The 18,559-nt window shown below is 50.4% G+C and overlaps 3 protein-coding genes across 5 annotated transcripts in view; 1 reads left to right on the forward strand and 2 right to left on the reverse strand.

Annotated features, from left to right (window-relative positions):
* Nucleotides 1-569, reverse strand: part of LOC106149881 (collagen alpha-1(I) chain-like) — a gene marked incomplete in the record, with an annotated part of 2,035 nt that extends 1,466 nt beyond the window's left edge. The window contains 1 exon segment of the mRNA XM_013520545.1: nucleotides 1-569. Within this exon segment, the coding sequence (XP_013375999.1) occupies nucleotides 1-173 (173 nt within the window).
* The window catches only part of Gbas (glioblastoma amplified sequence), a gene marked incomplete at its 5' end in the record, with an annotated part of 19,406 nt that extends 16,275 nt beyond the window's left edge, over nucleotides 1-3,131 (forward strand). The window contains 3 exon segments of one of the 2 annotated variants that reach the window (XM_013520544.1): nucleotides 952-1,035; nucleotides 1,903-2,007; nucleotides 2,099-3,131. In XM_013520544.1, coding sequence (XP_013375998.1) covers nucleotides 952-1,035; nucleotides 1,903-1,967 — 149 coding nt within the window. 2 annotated transcript variants of the gene reach the window in all.
* A 3,162-nt stretch (nucleotides 3,132-6,293) lies between these two features.
* The window catches only part of Psph (phosphoserine phosphatase), a 13,373-nt gene continuing 1,107 nt past the window's right edge, over nucleotides 6,294-18,559 (reverse strand). Inside the window, exons 2-7 of one of the 2 annotated variants that reach the window (XM_005396697.2) lie at nucleotides 15,329-15,447; nucleotides 10,710-10,866; nucleotides 9,866-10,000; nucleotides 9,101-9,246; nucleotides 8,310-8,458; nucleotides 6,294-6,770 (exon numbers count right to left, since the gene is read on the reverse strand). In XM_005396697.2, the coding sequence (XP_005396754.1) occupies nucleotides 6,663-6,770; nucleotides 8,310-8,458; nucleotides 9,101-9,246; nucleotides 9,866-10,000; nucleotides 10,710-10,849 (678 nt within the window). In that variant the 5' untranslated portion in view covers nucleotides 10,850-10,866; nucleotides 15,329-15,447 and the 3' untranslated portion in view covers nucleotides 6,294-6,662. The remainder of the gene's footprint in view (nucleotides 6,771-8,309; nucleotides 8,459-9,100; nucleotides 9,247-9,865; nucleotides 10,001-10,709; nucleotides 10,867-15,328; nucleotides 15,448-18,559) is intronic. The other variant, XM_013520546.1, reaches the window with a different exon arrangement.

An 18,559-nucleotide genomic window follows, 5' to 3' on the forward strand; every position in this document is an offset into this window, starting at 1 on the left:
GGGACCTCGCCTGTCCCGTCCTGAGTGCTTCCTTCTGGGCCCGCGCTGCCCCTGCTAGCCTTCGGGGCTCCCCTGGTTCCGCAGTTCCCCTTCCTGGCCCCTGGCCCCTGGCCCCTGGCCCCAGCCCTCAGGCGGGCCAGCCTGGCTTTTTTTGTCTCTGTTCTCCACTGCATTGAAGGCGGTCTCTTCCCAAATGGACGCAGGGCTTTACAAGTATTGATTTTTTTTTTTGGTACCGGGAATCGAACTCAGGACCTTCCACTTGCCGGGCAGGCACTTGCACCGCTGAGCTATATCTCCGGCTCTTTACAAGTACTGAGCAAAACTTTGCCTTTTTTTTTAAGGCGCTAGGGCCAAACCCAGGGCCTCCTGCGTGCTGAGCACACACTATACATCGTAGAACGGAATCACCATTGCATCGCGACACCCCCCAGCCCATGTTGAGCAAAAGTGAATGTGATGTTATTACCAATGGCCTGACAGGTTCCGGTTATGAATTTAACATATTTTTTAAAAGTTTTCTTGCCAGGCCTGGTGGTGCATGCCTATAGTCCCAGCACTAGGGAGGTTGAGGCAGGAAGATTGCTGTGAATTTGAGGCCAGCCTGGGTAACAGAGTCAATTCAAGACCAGCCTCAACTACATAGTGAGACCCTGTCTCAAAAAAAGAAAAGAAAAAAGTTCCCTTGCTCTCTCTGGTCACACCTCCCTGAATGCACCTGACCTGGTCTGAAAAGCCCCCTTGCTGTCGAAGCGTGTCCAGCGCTCACTGGGCTGAGGTGTGAAGAGCAGGTCATCCCGGGCCTCACACAGCATAGCAGGCTGTCCGTGTCCCCAGCTCGGTGCTCCGTACTTAGTGCTGGAGCAGGTTTGAGGAAAGGGGGCCAGCCGGATGGGGGGCTGTCGGGGGTGGTGCTGGGTTTGGTTTGAGTCCTTCCTCTCTGTGTTTAAGCTTACAAGGATCTGCAGAGCCGGGAAGACACGCGGAACGCAGCCTGGCACAAGCATGGCTGGGAGGAGCTGGTGTATTACACAGGTGACCCTAAAACACTTCCTTGTCCTGTTGTAACTGTATTCTCAACCTGAAGTTAATGTGTGTGTTTTTTAAATTATACCATTTGTTGGGGTGGTGAGTTTCACCAAAATCCTCAGTTCCCAAAAACATGACTTAGTGCATCAATTGAAAAAAGTAGTGTGGGAGCCGAGGAGGTGGCCCAGCTTCAACAAATAAGAGTAAATGTGAAATTAAATTTGACAGGTTAGCTTTCCACATGCACGGTGTGTGCATGTGGACACAGAGACGGGCGTACATGGGTTATGAAATCCTGTTGGTTTGATTTGTGTAAGAAATCCGCTGGGCTAAGTCCAAGCCAGTGGTACTAAGGAGGCCGTAGCCGCCTGTCGTGCTGAGGTCAGGTGCGTGTAAGCTGTGGGCTACCAAGCGCGCGCGTCGTGCGCTCCAGGAAGCAGGTACTGTCTTGCCTCTTAGTTCCAAAAAATCATAATGTATGTGAGTTCTATGGCTTACTTATACTTTTATCAGTTCCCAGAGTTTAACAAATGTCAGTTTAACAAATGTAGCCCGTCTGTATCTTTGTATAGGATTCTTGGTTTTATATAAATTCACTTTAGTGCAAAGATCCTTTGAAGAGATCACCTTTTTCTGACGTGCTGGACTCTCCCAGTTTGCCCCAAATTGAATAGATCCCCAGAAGGGTGTTGTGGTGTGAGGAGTGTCTCTCGGGACACTGGCTTACCCCTCCTCAGCGCGTGGGTTTCTGCCCTGAGGTCAGATTTGCTTTCTGATCGTCTGCTCTGTTCTAAGAGCAGCCCGTTGGTGAGTGTGTGTGTGCCGGGCGTGATGCTCCGACGGGCTCGGCAGTCACTCTGCTCCTGCTTTCAGTCCCGCTCATTCAGGAGATGGAGTCCAGGATCATGATCCCGCTGAAGACCTCGCCCCTGCAGTAAAGCTGGAGCGTGTGTGTGCCCTCGTACGCGCATGTGGCAGGTACTTGTCCTAAATTAACTATCAAGTGAGAAAAGAAACGCTGATTATAAATGGCTGTACAGAGCTTACAGGAGACCTCTTTTCTCGAAAGTTGGCCTAGTCCCGAGAAAGGAAGCTGTGTGACAGTGCCGGAGCAGAGCTCCAGAGGCCTCTGAGACGCAGAAGACAGCTTTCCCGCCCTGCCCTCCAGGAAGAGAGGGCCCAGATTCACACTGGAATCATTTCAGAATAAGATTCCAACCAGGAAACAAAAAATCAGCCACTTCTTTCTAAAAAGCAAATGCATTTTATAATCACAGATTTTGACAAATTTTATTTTTATTTTTATTTTTTGGGTTTTTTCCGGTACCGGGAATCAAACTCACAACCTCGCACTTGCCAGGCAGGTGCTGTGCCGCTGAGCTAAATCCCCAGCCCCTTGACAAATTTCTTGCATCCAGAAGAAATGCCCATTTTATCCTGTCCCTCAAGCAGTTTTTCTGAGTCTCAAGCTACGAACTGGTGTGAGTGTACCCAGTGCCCGAAGAGATTCGAACTCCCGCTCCTTCCTGACCAGTCAGAGGGAGCAACCGGGGTGGACGAGTGCACCTCCCAGGGACCCCGTCTGCGCGGAGGACGTCGTGTCGTCCCTGGGGGTGGGGAGGAGGCCTCAACCCATGTATCATACGTGATTTTTGAAATGAACACCTTGAATAGCACTAATTTTTATTTGTAATATTTTTCTATAAAGCAAGCAGTACTCGGAAAAGAGGTTTTATTTTATAAAGAATCATTTGTGACCTCAGACATTCTCCGGTTACTGTTTTAGTAAGCTCGTAGCATAGACGTCCGAGATCACGTGTGAAGGGCAGTGCATGCTGCGGCCCCGCTCCGCGTACAGCTGCGTACAGTGCTGTGTCTCGCCCGCTCTGTGATTTCCTTTTCAATGTCGTGTGCCAATCTCCTGACTGTAATCATGTGACTGTCCCGGTGAACTGAAAAACGACGTCTGCCCCCACAAATTGAGGAATTGATGTGTAAAATAAAGTGTGCGGAAATCTCTTATCAGATGTTAAACTTTTACATGTGAATGCTTTTCTCCGAGAAAATACCAAAGTCAATAAAATCCTCTTAATTTTCACATAGTCCATGTTTGGGGTCTTTTTTTCTGAACTTACAGCGGAGCTTGCAGCAGCTCTTCTCCGAGCCCGTGTCCTGACCTTCAGAGTGGGCACGGATCGCCCGCTCAGCCTTCCTCATTGAGTTCTGAAAAGAACAACTTTTCTTGACCCATCCGAAACCACCCTAGACCCTCAGCTGTTTGCAAACAAGGACTGTTCACCCTTGCCCTCCTCCCCCAGCCTGGGCACGGGGCCAGACACGCATTCGCAAGATACTTGAGGCAAAGAACGATTTACATGAAGCTACTTTAAGAAAAATGGCAGAATTCATGCAGTCCTGGCAAGGGTAACCTAGCTATTCAGAACGGGAGAAAACGCTGAGAACAGGCATTTTCACTCAGAAAGTGTGTGCACTGGCTGGGCTCACTGATGTGTAGGTGGCTGTAATCCCAGCCAGTCAGGAGGCTGAGACAAGGGCTGCAAAGTGAAGGCCGGCTTGGGCAATTTAGCAATTTAATGAGATACAATCTCAAAAACTAAACTGGGCATGATGGTGCAGGTCTGTAATCCCAGCACCCAGGAGGCGGGGCCGGGAGGATCACTGTGAGTCCAAAGCCACCGTGAACCACATAGCGGGACCCTGTGTCACATACAACACACGGTTTGTCTTTTCGTGACGATAGGGCGCTTCTGAACTTCCTCCTGGGGGCACGAGGGCCACCCAAGCCCCTGCGCGGCTCAGGTGACAACGCAGGTGCGCACCGCCCCGAGGTCGGGCAGGCGCCCTGGGGCCGGGGCACGGCAGTGGGAAAAGGGCTGGCTGAGCCCGCTGTGCCGCACCCCTTGCTTCTCTGAAAGTCCTTGCGGCTGAGGCAACCAGAGGTCCCTCCGTCGCCTCTGCAGCTGGCTTTGAATAAAGCCCTTTCCTGCGTCACCAAGGAGAGAAGCTGGGCACAACCCTGGGGGGCCGGGAACATTTCTATCAATTCCAGAACTGGAAAAGTAGAGCCTCCTGTGCGGGTGTGATCTGCCTTCTGTCACCTGAGCTTCGTTGCAAATTTCTAGTGTTACCTCAGACTCGCCCCTCTGACCTGACAGAGGACTGCGAAGGCTACTTCGGCTTGTGCGCTCAGAGCTGGGCAGGCTGTGTGCCAGAGGCGCCGTGCATTGTACCAGAGATTCGGAGGCTGGACACGCCTGGAATCCCAGCGCTCTGCGAGGTCCAGGCAGGAGTTCAGTGATTTGGGAAGAGCCTGTCTTAGAATCTCAAAAGGGCTCGCGATGTGGCTCAGTGTGAAGGCCCTGGGGGGCCGGGGGAGAAAGAAAAAGAAGAAAGAGAACGGGAAGAGGAGGGGGAGAAAGAAAAAATAAGGAAAGCAAGCTAGTTCCCGCGGGCACCGTGATCCCCCGCAGGTCCGACCCCCAGCCAGTCCGCAGCCGGGCTGAGCCCTGCCGGCGGGCGGTGCGCGCAGAGGCGCGCGGGCCCGGCCCTCCTGCCACCCACAGGCCTGGTCCTGCCCGGGCGGCGCCGCCCTGCAGACCCACAGACAGCGCCAAGGAGGCGGCCGCCGCCGGAGGCATTTACAATTGTGAAACGGCTGCTTTGTGTGTGAGCTCCTTGGTTTAACGGTTGCCAACCTTATTTCGCATCTCAGATAAAAACTGAATTTTTTTTTCCCAGCCCTTTTCATTTTGATATCGAGTCTCACCAAGTTGCCAGTTGCCCAGGCTGGGCTTACGAGCCACCTGCCTCAGCCTCCCAGCGTGCTGGGATTGCAGTGGGGGCCATGAGACCCAGCTCAGAAACCGATTTTGAAAGAGACTGGATGCATCTGACTTATTTAGCTAATGACTGGGCTATTTGGTTAAATGATCAGTTTTTCGGATAATTTAGAGCACCGGGGTTTGATCCCCGCACCACCACCACCACCACCACCCAACCCAAACCCAATCATACTGCGGCACACCTCTCCCCGGCACAGCTCTCCCTAACCTCGGCCTCTCCCTCCCTTCCCCACCAGGGAGCGAGAATTGCATACTTTCACCGCTCTTACTGTAGTTTCCTTTCTTGTTACCGCTCAAAATAAACAGGAACCAGCTTTGCAGCTCTGCCTTTCCAAGTCACCTGTACCATTTACCTGCGCTCTTGGGATTCACATGTGCTGTTGGGAGTTCGTTCCTAATTTTTTTAGAGGAAAAAGCTGGCCTTTGTGATTAGTAAGTCTTTCTTCTACTTGCAATTTTCAAATATTCTATTTTTAAGACTGGTACTTTTTTTTTTTTTTTTTTACTTTTTGAGACAGAGTCTTGCTATGTAGTTCCCACTGGCCTTAAACTCACTATGTAGCCTAGTCTGACCTCGAACTCAGTGATCTTCCCGCCTCAGCCTCTAGAGTGCGGGAAAGACTAGTACTTTTTTTTTTCTCCTCATCCCCCCACAAGACCAGTACTTTTAAGCCTCCATTGTTTTCTTTTATAAAATCTTTATAACATTCCATGCATAGCATTTTAAGAGATTTTAAAAAAAGAACGTGTCTTAGAACTGTCACAGAGTAAAATGGATTTTTAAAAACTGAAAAGGCTGAGGCAGGAGGATCACTGTGAGTTCAAGGCCAGCTTGCACTACATACTGGGACCCTGCCTCAAAATAACCAGAACTTTCTCACATGGGAAGGGGAATCAAGGCAGCGGAGAGGACGGGGCAGGGATGGGGAGGAGAAAGGAATCAAGATGCTTTATGTGCACGGAGCGAGCCCCATGGGGCACAGAGCCCTCCCATACTGCAGACATGTACTAATATAAGTGGAGTCGAGCTGCCAGGCGCGGTAGCCTGCGCTCAGAGGAAGGGACGGAGCTGCGGCTGCCGCTCGGGGCGCCTCTCCAGCTCCTCCCCCAGCTCCAAGCTCCACGCTCCACACCTGCACCAGGTCAAACAGAGCTCTGTGGCAGGCAGTCACCAACCCCAGCAGCCTCCTCGGAGCTGGAGCTGGCTTGCAACAAAGCCTCCTTGTCCCCCGCCTCTTGTGTCCTCGGGAAGCAGCATGTGCTGCAGACCGCAGGGACTGGTGGTTCTTCCGGGGTGGCTGGCGGGACAAGGACACTGCGCCCAGGAACACGCAGAGAAATCTCAGCTCCTCCCTCACCCGACGGTTCCCTGCATGAAAGGCAGAATTCAGACCCCACAAATTGAGTAGATAAACTTTTATTTTTATACCACGGGGTCACCAGTGTCCCCTTAAGGCCGCAGAACTCAACTATCCAAGAATGAAAGTATTTAGTTTATTATACGCCTTTAAAAGGCTTCAAGTAAAATACAGCTAGGGTTATACCTAAGAATTCAGATGATGAAATTCCCCAGGTAATTAACAGTCATAATAAAATACTGAGCTATGTTTTAAAAACCCACCGTCTCCGAGGAGTCCTATCCTTTACTTGAGTATACACAGAATCAACTTTATATACCAAGTCATCCTTGGCAATGCAAGCCAGCAGTACCACTCTATGTAACGGTTCAAAGTTGACTGAAAGTTGTTACAAGGCACATAAACATGTGCATTATTCTTCCAGTGCTCCTAAGAGCTCCACAAAATCAGTGATGTACCATTTGGCATTGTCCTTTACTTGCTGCCTGATTACGTTTCCTCCAAATCCAATGAAAACATCCTAGAAAGGAAAAAAAGGAGGGAGGTTAATTTTTTTTTTTTTAAATAATGCAGCAGTAGGTCAGGGCAATTTCTGTTTGTTTTTTGAAACAAGGCCGCAATAGTAGGCTGGCCCTGAATTCACTATGTAGCTCAGGCTGGTCTTGACCTCACACAATCCTCCTGCCTCAGCCTCCCGAGTACTGAGATTACAGGCATGCGCCACCATGCCTGGCAGAGGGCGTTGTTTTTGTTTGACAGAATAAACTCCGACAAAGAAAGGTGAGCCTGTCCTCTGTGGTGCACAATGTGGGAGCTTTGGGGGAAAAGACAGCTTGTGGCCAAGTCCTCTTAAAACCTCCACAGATGCTTTCGAAGATCAGATCACATCGGAGGTAAAAGCTTTGTATTCTAAACTGAAAAATGAACACATACACGCCAGGTTAACTTTAAAGAGAACCCTGCAGGGTAGGGGCAACCCTGCTGGACCCAGAGTTGGGACCACACCCGCCACCTCCTGCCCTACCCCTGCGGGCAATGACCGCAGTGACGGGCAATGACCGCAGTGACGGGCAATGACCGCAGTGACCCTCAGGTCCCTGGCGGGGTCACGTGGCTGGCCTGTTCAGGGCAGAAGGGGAAGATAACCTGAGTCTCTACTTTCATGGTTAAAATTTCTAGTTACATCATCGTCATTTCATTAATTCTACTAAATGACCCCTCCTTTTTTATTTTTCTTTTTTTTTTTTGGTTTTTCTCCGGTAGCGCTTGCCAGGCAGGCGCTGTGCCGCTGAGCTAAATCCCCAGCCCAATGACCCCTCCTTTAGTCAATTATCTTTTTTTTTCCTTTTTTTTTTTTTTGAGGCAAGGTCTCGCCATATCGTCCAGACTGGCCTCCAACTCACAGCAATCCTCCTGTCTCAGGCTCCCGAGTGCTGGAATGACAGGTATGTGTCACCACGCCTGCCAAATGATTTTGTTTTTGTTTTTGTTTTGGTTTTTGTTTTCCGGTACCAGGAATCAAACTCACAACCTTGCACTTGCCAGGCAGGCACTGTGCTGCTGAGCTAAATCCCCAGCCCTTAATTTTTTTTTTAATGGTCATTTCTTTGCCAGGCACCATGGCACCACGGTTGTCATCCCAGCACTCTGGGCGGCTGAGATAGGAGGGCTGTAAGTTTGAGCCCAGCCTAGGCCGCAGGGACAAAGGGTCAATAAAAGTTTCTGTTTGTTTTTTGAGACAGGATCTTGCTACGTAGTTCAGGTGATCTTGAACTCTCTATGAGCCTCCTGCCTCAGCCTCCCCACTGCTGGGATTATAAGAGTGTGCTACCACACCCAGCCATAAAAGCTTTCAAAGTAGTAGTTCCTTATCCATAAATATTCTTAGGTTTGCAAAAAATCAATTGACATGAGATTGTCTTAGCTGTTTTGTGTTTTTACTTTGTTTTATAATGACCTCAGCTATTTTTGTTTAACTCCTGCTGTAAACCTTACGGAGTTCTGAATCAGCTGCCTCAAACAAAATCACAACCAGAAGAGGCGTCCCCTTGATACGTACAGCGGGTGGGCAGGCTTCCATGTCCGTAGCGCCATCTCCGACCATGACTATGTTCTTAAAATGAAATTTTTCCTTTAAAAATTTTATTACTTTTCCTTTCCCACCAGATTCGGCTGTGGGCTGTGTCTCATCAAAACCCGCATATTCACCTTGAAAGGGCAGAGAACAGTGTTACCGCTGCACGGAATGATGCTAAGGGGTCAGCTGAATGCCTCAATGTCACGGAGCAGGCGCCCAGTGGTCCCCCAAGTCTCTGAGCCTGCCCCCCTCCCCCGCTTCCTACTACAGCCGCCTTTGCTGGGCTCTGTGGGGTCATGAACACTGCAGGGTGAATCAGATGCATCCTCTGAGCTCCTGTGCAGTGATTCTAAACCTTGCTGAGGTGGCCAAACTCCCGAAAATAGTAAAATAGACTAAATTTACTATGTTCATATGTCATTCCTCCTAAGAGGAAATTCAACTTATTTTCAATTTTTTGTTTGTTTGCTGAGACGGGGTCTCGATATGTAGCCCAAGCCAGCCTCAAACTCCTGGCGATCCTCCTGCCTCAGCCTCCCGGGTACTGGGATGTCAAGGGTGCTGGGATGTCAGGCGTGTGCCACCATGCCCAGCTTAAATGCAGCCGTTTATATATAGACAGGTGATGATATGGACATTAAAGCTAGAGCCAAAGATTCCAAACAACAGAACCCCTCAGCCCAGAGTGATCTGATATTGACCTTAACCGACACCGCCCGGGACAAGGAGCCCCGGGTCTGGCAGGAAAGGGGCGCGTTCCTGTCACGTCTTACCGTTAAAGTAGAATTTCAGTCTATTGGCAAACACATTGGCGGCTGGGATGTTGAGCTTTGAGGCAACATGCTCTACGATACTCCTAAAGCCTCCGGAGATGAGGAACACCTGGACCCCACGCTCCTGCAGGCGACTTATCAGCTCCCTGCGGCAAGAAATGCAAAACACCAGACCCCAATTAATACCAAGAATATGAAGAACTAAAATGTATTTTTTCTCCTGAGCGCATTCCTGAGATGTCTCTGACAAGATACTGACATGGTTATTTGTGTTTTATGTTTTTCTAAACCCACTCCAAAATGAATGGGTGGAGGACCGAGGATATAGCTCAGCAGAGGCCCTGAGTTTGATTCCCTGTGCAGAAGGAAAGAAAGAGAAAGAAAAAGAAAGGAAAGAGAGAGAGAGAAAGAAAAAAAGAAAGAAAAAAGAAAAGAAATGAATGGGCGGTACTTTTCTGCTTCTTACAGAACTTTCTTCTGCCACAAACTCGGAAAAACAAGAGATGAAGAAATACTGGAGGGCACGGTGGTTGTGTGCCTGTCATCCTAGAACTCTAGGAGGCTGAGGCAGGAAGATCACAAATTTGAGATCAGCATTGGCAACTTGGTGAAACTGTTTCAAAATTAAAATCAAATTAAATTCAAATAAACCCAGGAGAAAGAAGGGCGAACTGGGCAGGACCAGTGCCAGCCAAGGAGACCACCCAGCAGGGCGCCCCGAGCAGCAGACACCAGGACACCAGGACGGGAACCTGGCCGCCTTACCTCACGCCGGGGGTCAGGTGCGGCGGGTGCTCGGCCAGCAGTCTCTGCACCTGCTCCCTGGACGGCCGGATCAGCGCCAGGCGCTCGGCCAGCGCCACCTGGAAGGGCACTGCCCCGCCCATGGCGCGCCGCGTCCTAGGTGAGACCCAGAGTCAGTCAGCCGGGCAGCCTGGGTCCCAGTGGCTTCCGCAGCCCCTCCAAGCCCCGCCCAGGAGCGTGGTGTACTCCGCACCCACAAATCCAACCTCCCTCACCGCAGGAAGCCACGAGTCAGTCCACAGGGACCTCGCTGGAAGCTAGGAGCTCTTCTGAGCCAATAAGGAACCCGAAGGGCGGCCACTGTCACATCCCCGCACCTCAGCACAAAACAGTCTGTGACCTAGCGACAGGGGGGAGCACAGGGAGGCTCCACTGCTTCCAGGTAGGGCAAAAAGGAGGAAGGAATCTTAACGGGCGTGGCAACGCACACCTGTGATACCCGCACTCAGGAGGCTGAGGCAGGAGGATCGCCGAGAGTTCAAGGCCAGCCTGAGTTACAGAGAGAGACCCTGTCTCAAAAAAAGGCGGGAGGAGGGCTCTGAGCTGGGATCCCAAGGGACTCTGGCCCCAACCTGACTCTTCAGGGGCCTGCCGAGGCCATATAATCCCCAGCCCTAGGAGGGCCCGGCTGCCTTCCTCTTTCTGTCCATGCTAAACGCGCCTCCTCTGGTCTGCCTGCCGGGGACGACTGTGCCTGCCACTTGTCACGGATGCTACTGCGCACGAGTGTGGAGAGGGCGCAGACAAGCCAGCCCGGGGACGGGGAAGGGGGAGCCCCGCGCCTCCTCCCGCCAGCCGCCCCTACATTTCCGACACGGCGTCCTCCACGCCGCAGAACTTGGCCAGCTCGTCGATGCCTTCCTCTCGGATCACCGTGCTGTCCACGTCGAAGCACACGGCGTCCGCCGAGCAGAACAGCGTCCTCAGCTCCGAGTGCGAAACCATGCTTGGAAGAGTGCCCCCTACCGGAGGAAAAGATCTGTGTCTTTAAAGCGACAAAGTAGAGGGCCCCGCGCGGCGGTGCAGGCTGGGATCCCAGCACTCTGCAGGCTGAGGCAGGAGCACTTCAAGTTCCAGGCCAGTCTGAGCGCCACAGGAGGAGACCCGGTCTCCAAAAACCAAAAAGAAAAAAGAAAAGAAAAACAGAAAAGGGAAGGGTGCAGGAAGGAACGCGGGGAGGTGCACCAGAGCCGAAGCAGGGAGGAGAGAGCTTCAAAAAGAATTTTGGGGAGGGGCCAAAACAAAGAAAGTGGGTTGGATTTTTATGGTTTTAAAAATGAGAATTGGGGGCGCTGGGGATTTAGTTCAGCGGCACAGCACCTGCCTGGCAAGTGCAAGGTCGTGGGTTCGATTCCCGGTACCAGAAATAAATAAATAAATAAATAAATAAAAATGAGAACTGAGGGGGAAAAAAATGAGAATTGGGATGAGAGGGATCCTGAAGTGGCCCGGACCAGCCGCTCACCGGAGACACCAACAGGTCAAGTGTAAGCCCGCCCAGATGGTAGATAACCCTAGATTTAGAGCTGACGGTGGCTAAAAACAGACTCCGGGCAGTCAGCCCACACCATGGCTGATTTCCACCTAACCAGCGCATTTGGCAGAACGATCTGAGACTTCAGTGTTGACCTGAGAAGAACAAGATCTTTTAAGTCAAAGGCCAACAAGCTACAGCCCGCAGGCCAAATCCCGCCTGCCACTTGTCTTCCCGCGGTAGTCACTGGTGTTTCTGCTTGTGAGAATCTATTCAGATCATTTGCCCTCGTTATTGGGTTACTTAAAAAACTTTTTGTTTTAAACATGGTTATTTGCGTTTCAGTTTTAACCACTGTGCCCGCCTGCACTCAGGTTTGCCTGCTAGTAACTGCAAACCACACCAGCATCAGATCAGGTTAAGACTGGCTGGGGCTGGACCTTGCGCCAGGTCTCTTACGACCCCGCGCCCCGGCATAGCATCGAGACCCGCATAATTTGCTGCTCCACACGTGCGTGCTTGGCTCGGCTCTCGCCCATTCTACCAGCCTCATTCCCACTCCCCTCGAATACAGCTCACGCTCCGGAAATGGCAGGGGCCGCGCTGTGATTCCTCCGCGCCTTTGTGAGCGCTGCTCCCTCTGCCCGAGTCGCCACCCGCCCGAGTCACGCAGAAATTCCTATTTCTTCTTCAAGGTGCAAATCACACGGCCTCCCCTGCACTAGGCTGCTTTCTCCCTAGCCCACCCAAATTGAACAAATGCTGGCACTCAGTAAAACAGCCCCAGGTTAGTGGGCCATTAGCCCACAATTAAAATCTTACGCAGTTCAGGCTGCTCTTGAGCTCACTTTGTAGCCCAGACTGGTCTCGAACTCACAACCATCCTCCTGCCTCAGCCTCCCGAGTACTGGGATTACAGGTATGCCCCACCACGCCTGGCTAAATTCTCCTTTAAAAAAAATATTCAACCAGCAATGAGGGCTGTACCCCTGGGACAGATTTAGCATCGTATACTCTGAAATTGGAAGGAAGGGCAGAACTCCCACGGGCCCTGAAAGGGTGCCTTTCCGCAGGAAGGGCATTAATATGTCCACTTCCTAAGTCAGGACTGCCTTGTACTTCTGCTCCCTTCCCCCAGGGCCACAGAGCTACCCAAGTGATAGCTCAGGAACCGGAATCTGGGTCTCCAATGCTCGGAGATAATAGAGGAAGGCTCATAAAAGAAGCAGAATGAGAGGAGCGTAAGCACTGGACCCAGGAAACGTCAGGGTTCTCTCAGGGGCTCAGGTGGAAATCCTGCCAGCTGCACCGAGGCGTGGGTGATGATTCACCAAGAGCCTGCATTGTTCCGGAGGCCAGCAGAGGGAAACAGATTTCATAAACCTCCGTTCCCAGTTCCCACTGAGCCAGGACCTGGGGAGCCACAGCGCCTTCGGCCCTGGTCCAGCGGAGGAGGCACCTTCAGGTTCCCAGCCAGGCCGTAGGCGAGAAGCAGAGGATCCACGGGGCAGGGACAGTGGGGCCACAGGTGAGCGCAGAGGAGGCCGGGAACACACACAGGGTGTGGGAGGAGCTGAGGGAGCCGCAGGGAAGGCTCTGGAGCACTCCGGGAGTGTGTCGGAGGCAACGAGGTGGAACTAAGGAAGGGTGGTACCCGGGGCCAGCAAGCACCCAAGGTCTCAGCACCGGGAAAACAACAATGCAGGCCCCAGAACCTGGCCAAGGCCTGAGAGAGGATAAAGAGGGCAGGGTCTTCAGGAGGCCCCGGTTCTGTTAAGATAATCAGGTAAGGGCAGCAGGGTGCATGGCGGCGCCAACCCGTAATCTCAACACTCTGGGAGGCTGAGGCAAGAGGATTAAAAGTTTGAGCCCAGCCTGGGAAACTTAATGGTGTAGGGAGGCCTTGTATAACACAAAACAAACACAAAAAAAGGGGAGTGTAGCTCAGTGCAAAGACCCTGGTTCAATTCCCAGTACCAGAGAGAAAGAAAGAGGGGAGAGGAGGAAGAGAATAATCAAAACAATAATTATTGCTCATGTTTGTTTTGTTTATTTGTTTGTTTTGTGTCTTTTTGAGACAGGGTCTCGCTATGCAGTTCAGGCTGGCCTTGAGCTCACTTTGTAGCCCAGGTTGGCCTCAAATTCGCAAGATGCTCCTGCCTCAGCCTCCCAAGTGCTGGGATGACAGGTGTGCGCTGCCACGCCCGGCCTATTGCTCAGGTTTGAAAACCCATGTAATTGAGCTTCTTCCCCACCACTGACAGCAGCAATAGCTCAGACACGGACACCCTGACCTTCAATAGGAACAAAAAATGTACATTTCCTCAAATAAGGTAAGAAATCATGTCCACACTCCAGCTTAACACAAGGCCTGGCTTAGGGTCTGCAGCGCCGGACACCCGCCTCCTGGGTTGCAGTGTGGTCCTGAAGATGGAAAAAAACGGGCTCTTGGGGACAAAGCTTACACTGAACTTCCGGGAAGTCTCTCCAGGACCCCAAGCAGAGTTCTGTGACCATAAAATGCTTGAAAATCCTGTCTCCTTGCTCACTGCTGGTTCCCTCTGCTCTCCTGTCCTATGCAGCTCTGACTCACAATTCTGAAATATTTGAAATGCTCATGGGAGGGAGGGAACCTGTCAAGTATGTGCAGTTGCTTAGTCAACTGTTAGCAGGGCATGGTGGCGCACGCCTGTCATCTCAGCACTCGGGAGGCTGAGGCAGGAGGATCCTTGTGAGTTCGAGGCCAGCCTGGGCTACAAAGTGAACTCAAGGCCAGCCTGAACTGCATAGCGAGACCCTGTCTCAAAAGAAAAAAAAAAAAAAAAAAAACCAATAAAGTCAACTGTGTACATTAGAATGTCACACAAAGAAAAATCATTGCTGGGATGGACTCTGGATCCTTCCCATCCGGCTCCTAGGGGAGGAAAGGACAGGACTGGGGGTAGGAAAATGCTGGTGGGAGGGTCACTCACAGGTCCAGCCCCAGTGTTGGCCCCTGTAGCTGGGAGCAGGACTTCAGCTCGCTGGCTCCCCGCTGGTCCAACAGATTAAAAGAAGAAGAAAAGAAACCATGCTGACAAGCATTTCTTATCCCCAGCTCCAAAGTACGCAAACAGGCTTTCAGAGCCAGGCGTGGTGGCGCACGCCTGCCATCCCAGCAATAGGGAGGCTGAGGCAGGAGGATCGCCGTAAATTCGAGGCCAGCCTGGGCTACACAGTGAGGCCAGGCCAGCCTGAACTACATAGCGAGACCCTGTCTCAAACACAACAAAACAAAAAACCCAGGTTTTCCTTCTGGGCCAGCCACAGGAGGTCCAATTTTGTACTTGATCTTATCCAAAAAGGCCAAGAAGCAATAAGGTCTGATTTTGGATAAAAAGAAAAATCTCCTTGCCCATACAAAATTTCTCCCAAATTTTTTATCTAATATCTTACAAGAGGCGCTCAAGATCACATTAATTCCTTTACCTTTTATTAGGACTAACCTCTTACCTCCGCCTGCTCAAGAACAGATAAAAACAGCACAGTTTCAGGGCTTAAGCACAACAGGGAGAACAAAGTTTACCGGGCTTTGGTAGCAGGGCCGAGTCTACCAGCAACCTGGCCCCAAAACCGCACAATAAACCCTGAGGCCCAACAGATTAAAAGAAGAAGAAAAGCTTCACAAGGCTGGACTCCCTCTGCACTTATGCTACCCTTTATGATTTAAAGAAACCACTATTTCAGCAACCTGAGGTTAAACATGTGCATCACAGCTTACAGCAATTTTTTTTTTTTTTTTTTTTTGAGACAGGGTCTCACTGTGTAGCCCAGGCTGGCTTCAAACTTATGGTGATTCTCCTGCCTCAGCCTCCCAAGTGCTGGGATTATTACAACGATTTTTTAATTCTGGTGAAGAGCGAACTGCTAACTGACAGACGGCCAAACACACAAAAACATCAATGACTCACGGTTCTCCGGTGCTGGATTCCTAGGAGACAATGCTCTTATCCTCCTGTTCCTTTGCGGAGGAAAAGACACGCAGCATACAGTTGTGACTACCGACTCCTTTGAGAAGGATCTGTGGGCTCTGTGAGAGCCGAGAAAGAAAGGATGAGCAGATGAACATCAAGGTCATACACAGGACAAGAAAGTCGGGTCCACTTTCCTTCAATGGACTGTTACAAAAATGATTCCAATGCAAAGATTTCTGACACTGCTTCCTCCGGGAAACACTTCTCTGACTTCGATCCTACGGAAGTGTCAAGCCTCTCTGGGTGTGGCGGTGCACGCCTGTAATCCCAGGACTCGGGAGGCTGAGACACAAGGATCATTGCGAGTTCGGGACCAACCTGGACTACAAAGTGAGCTCAAGCCCAGCCTGAACTGCATAGCGAGACCCTGTCTCAAAAGGACAAAAAAAAAAAAAAAAAGTGTCAAGCCTAACAGGAACTCACCTGCACCTATTAGAAAAGAGGATGCACACCTTTTGGGAAAATGTGATATAAATATACAAAGAAGCAATGCCAGGCACATTCCAGGCACCATCAAGCGGTCTTTGCTGTTTTCAAAGTGAGGAAATAGCCAGGTGTGGTGGCGCACACCTGTAATCCCAGCACTCGGGAGGCTGAGGCAGGAGGATCACTGCGAGTTCGAGACCAGCGTGGGATACAAAGTGAGCTCAAGACCAGCCTGAACTGCATAGCAAGACCCTGTCTCACAAAGACCAAACAAACAAAGTGAGGAAAAAAGCCTGGGGTGTAGCTCAGCAATGAAGCTCTTGCCTAGCAGGTACAAGGGCCCGGGTTTGTCCCCAACACTGAAAAATAAGTTAAGGAGACAAAGTTAAGAGCATTCCAGGAAAAGTCAGAAAAGAATTCTGCTGCCCAGCGATAAGAGGACAGAGCCAACATCTTTGAATTATAATCTTCACCAATAAAATTGCAAATACAAAGCAAGGTGTGATGACATATCCCTGTAATCCTAGCTACTTAAGAGGCTGAGGCAGGAAGGTTGTAAATTGGAGCCAGCCTGAACAATTTAGTGAGGTCCTGTCTCAAAATAAAAAATAAAAAGGAGCAGGGATGGGCTGGGGCTTTAGCTCAGCGGCACAGCGCCTGCCTGGCAATCACAAGGTCATGAGTTCAATTCCAGGTACAGGAAAAAAAACAAAAACAAAAAGGAGCAGGGATGTAGCTCAGCAGTAGCGAACCCCTGGGTTTGATCCCCAATACAGAAAAAAACTAAAACAAAAATTAAAAAACTGCAAATATTAGTGAAGTGGATAAAGATACCAAATCTCAGAAAGGGGGAAGCATTTTAGAAAACGGTTAAGAACAGGAGGCCAGAAAAAAGCAAATGGAGATCAAAAGAGAAGACAGCCAGGATGGCTCTGTAAAGGGAATAACTCAGAAGGTCCAAAACCGTCCTCAGAGCAACAGTGCCATGAACTGAAGCCGTGCCTCTCACACGCGAGTGAGTGCAAGGTGAGCCTGGGTGCAAGTCAGGCGCTCTTCCCCCCCGCCCCAGCCCACCCCACTGAGCGCGGATGGCTTCCGCCCAGGCCTGACCCCCGCGGGCAGCGCGAGATGCAGCCTCGGCCTTCCCAGAAGTCACCGTCCTCAGAGGGAGCCCACTGCCTGCAACAGCAAGGCAACAACAGAAGCTCCTAAAGGAAAAGAAACTGCTCAAAAGTAAAGAGCCACTGGGATGGGGGAAAAGAGAAAAGACAGAAGGGGAAATTATGTAAGTATGTATATGCAGGATCACTAACAGAGTTGTACTACTGACTTCTATCGCTTTAGCGAAAGGAACAGTTAATGATTAATTATTTGATCTATCTTGCATGGCTCTATTTGTTTTCCTGAGAAACCACTTTGAAGAAATCAATACGTAATACAACAACCATTGTTAATTTCCTATCACCTTGTCTGAAATTCAGTATTGCTTGTATTGTTCTTGTGTTATTTTTAAGTGTATGTATGTTTGTGAATATGTTTTCATTCTTTTTTTTTTTTTAAATAAAAAAAAAACAGCTCCTTTCACTTCCCCTCCCCCTCTTTTTGGCTCTGGAATTGAACCCAGGGCCTTTGCACTGAGCTCCATGTTCAGCCCTTTTTTAATGTTTATTTTGAGACAAGGTCTCACTAAGTTGCCCAGACTGGGCTTGAACTTGGGATCCTCCTGCCTCAGCCTCCCAAAGTGCCTGGCTTATAACTGTATAGCATCATGCCCAGCTAATTTACTGTAGCTGTTTGATACAGTTTACTTTCCCCTTTGATGCTGCAAAAGAACTGCACGGTCACAAAGACCGGCCCTGTTTCCCTCCTCTATCGGGAATCCCACACTGATCGCTATGAAGTGACACTGTTTTACTTGGGTACGCATTAAACCAGTGAAAATTTCAGAAGTCCTTGCTGTTTTGTCTGACCAACATGAAAATGACAGGACTGTGATCATTACTACACAGAAATCCTACCTGGCAGTGCAATAAAACAGAGAAATCTTGAAATGTATATTGTTCCCTGACCAATACCAGAAATAAACTTGAAATGAATCAGATCCCTAAATACAAAAGCTCAAACTGTGAAACCTCTGTAACATAGGGAGCTGGGTGTGGTGGCACACGCCTGTGATCCCAGCACTTGGGAGGCTGAGGCAGGACTGCTATGAGTCCCAGGTCAGCCTGGGCTACACAGTTCAGGGCCTCTTCCTGAGGGACAGCAACTACCATGCTGGCCTGTGGAAAGGTCCACCTACCAAAACCGGCAGAAGCTAAGTGCTCCCAGCCAAGCCAGCGGGGAACTGGGGTCCTGGGGAACTGCATCCGGCCGACAACCCCAGAGGCGGGCCAGGAAGCCATCTGTCCACCCAAGCGCTGAGATGAGTCGGCCTCCAGCAGCGGGACCTCTCATACCACCCAGGTGAGCGGCTTTCAGAGTTCTGATGTACAGAACTGTAGGAAAATCAGTGTGTTTTGTTCCCAGCTACTACATCTGGGGACAACTGGTTATCCAGCAACACACAGCTAACACCACAACCTTCGGGCAGGCAAAAATTTCCTAAATGAAACACAACAGGCACAGAGAAGAAAAAGAACAAAGACAGACTGGACTCCAAAATTAAAAATGAGGTGATCTTGTTGCGTTAAATCATATATTAATAACACACTGGTTTATGAGGCAGGAGCATGACTGCGAGGT

The sequence above is a fragment of the Chinchilla lanigera genome, unplaced genomic scaffold (assembly GCF_000276665.1).
Source record: "Chinchilla lanigera isolate Chin_1 unplaced genomic scaffold, ChiLan1.0 scaffold00055, whole genome shotgun sequence".
NCBI lineage: Eukaryota > Metazoa > Chordata > Mammalia > Rodentia > Chinchillidae > Chinchilla > Chinchilla lanigera.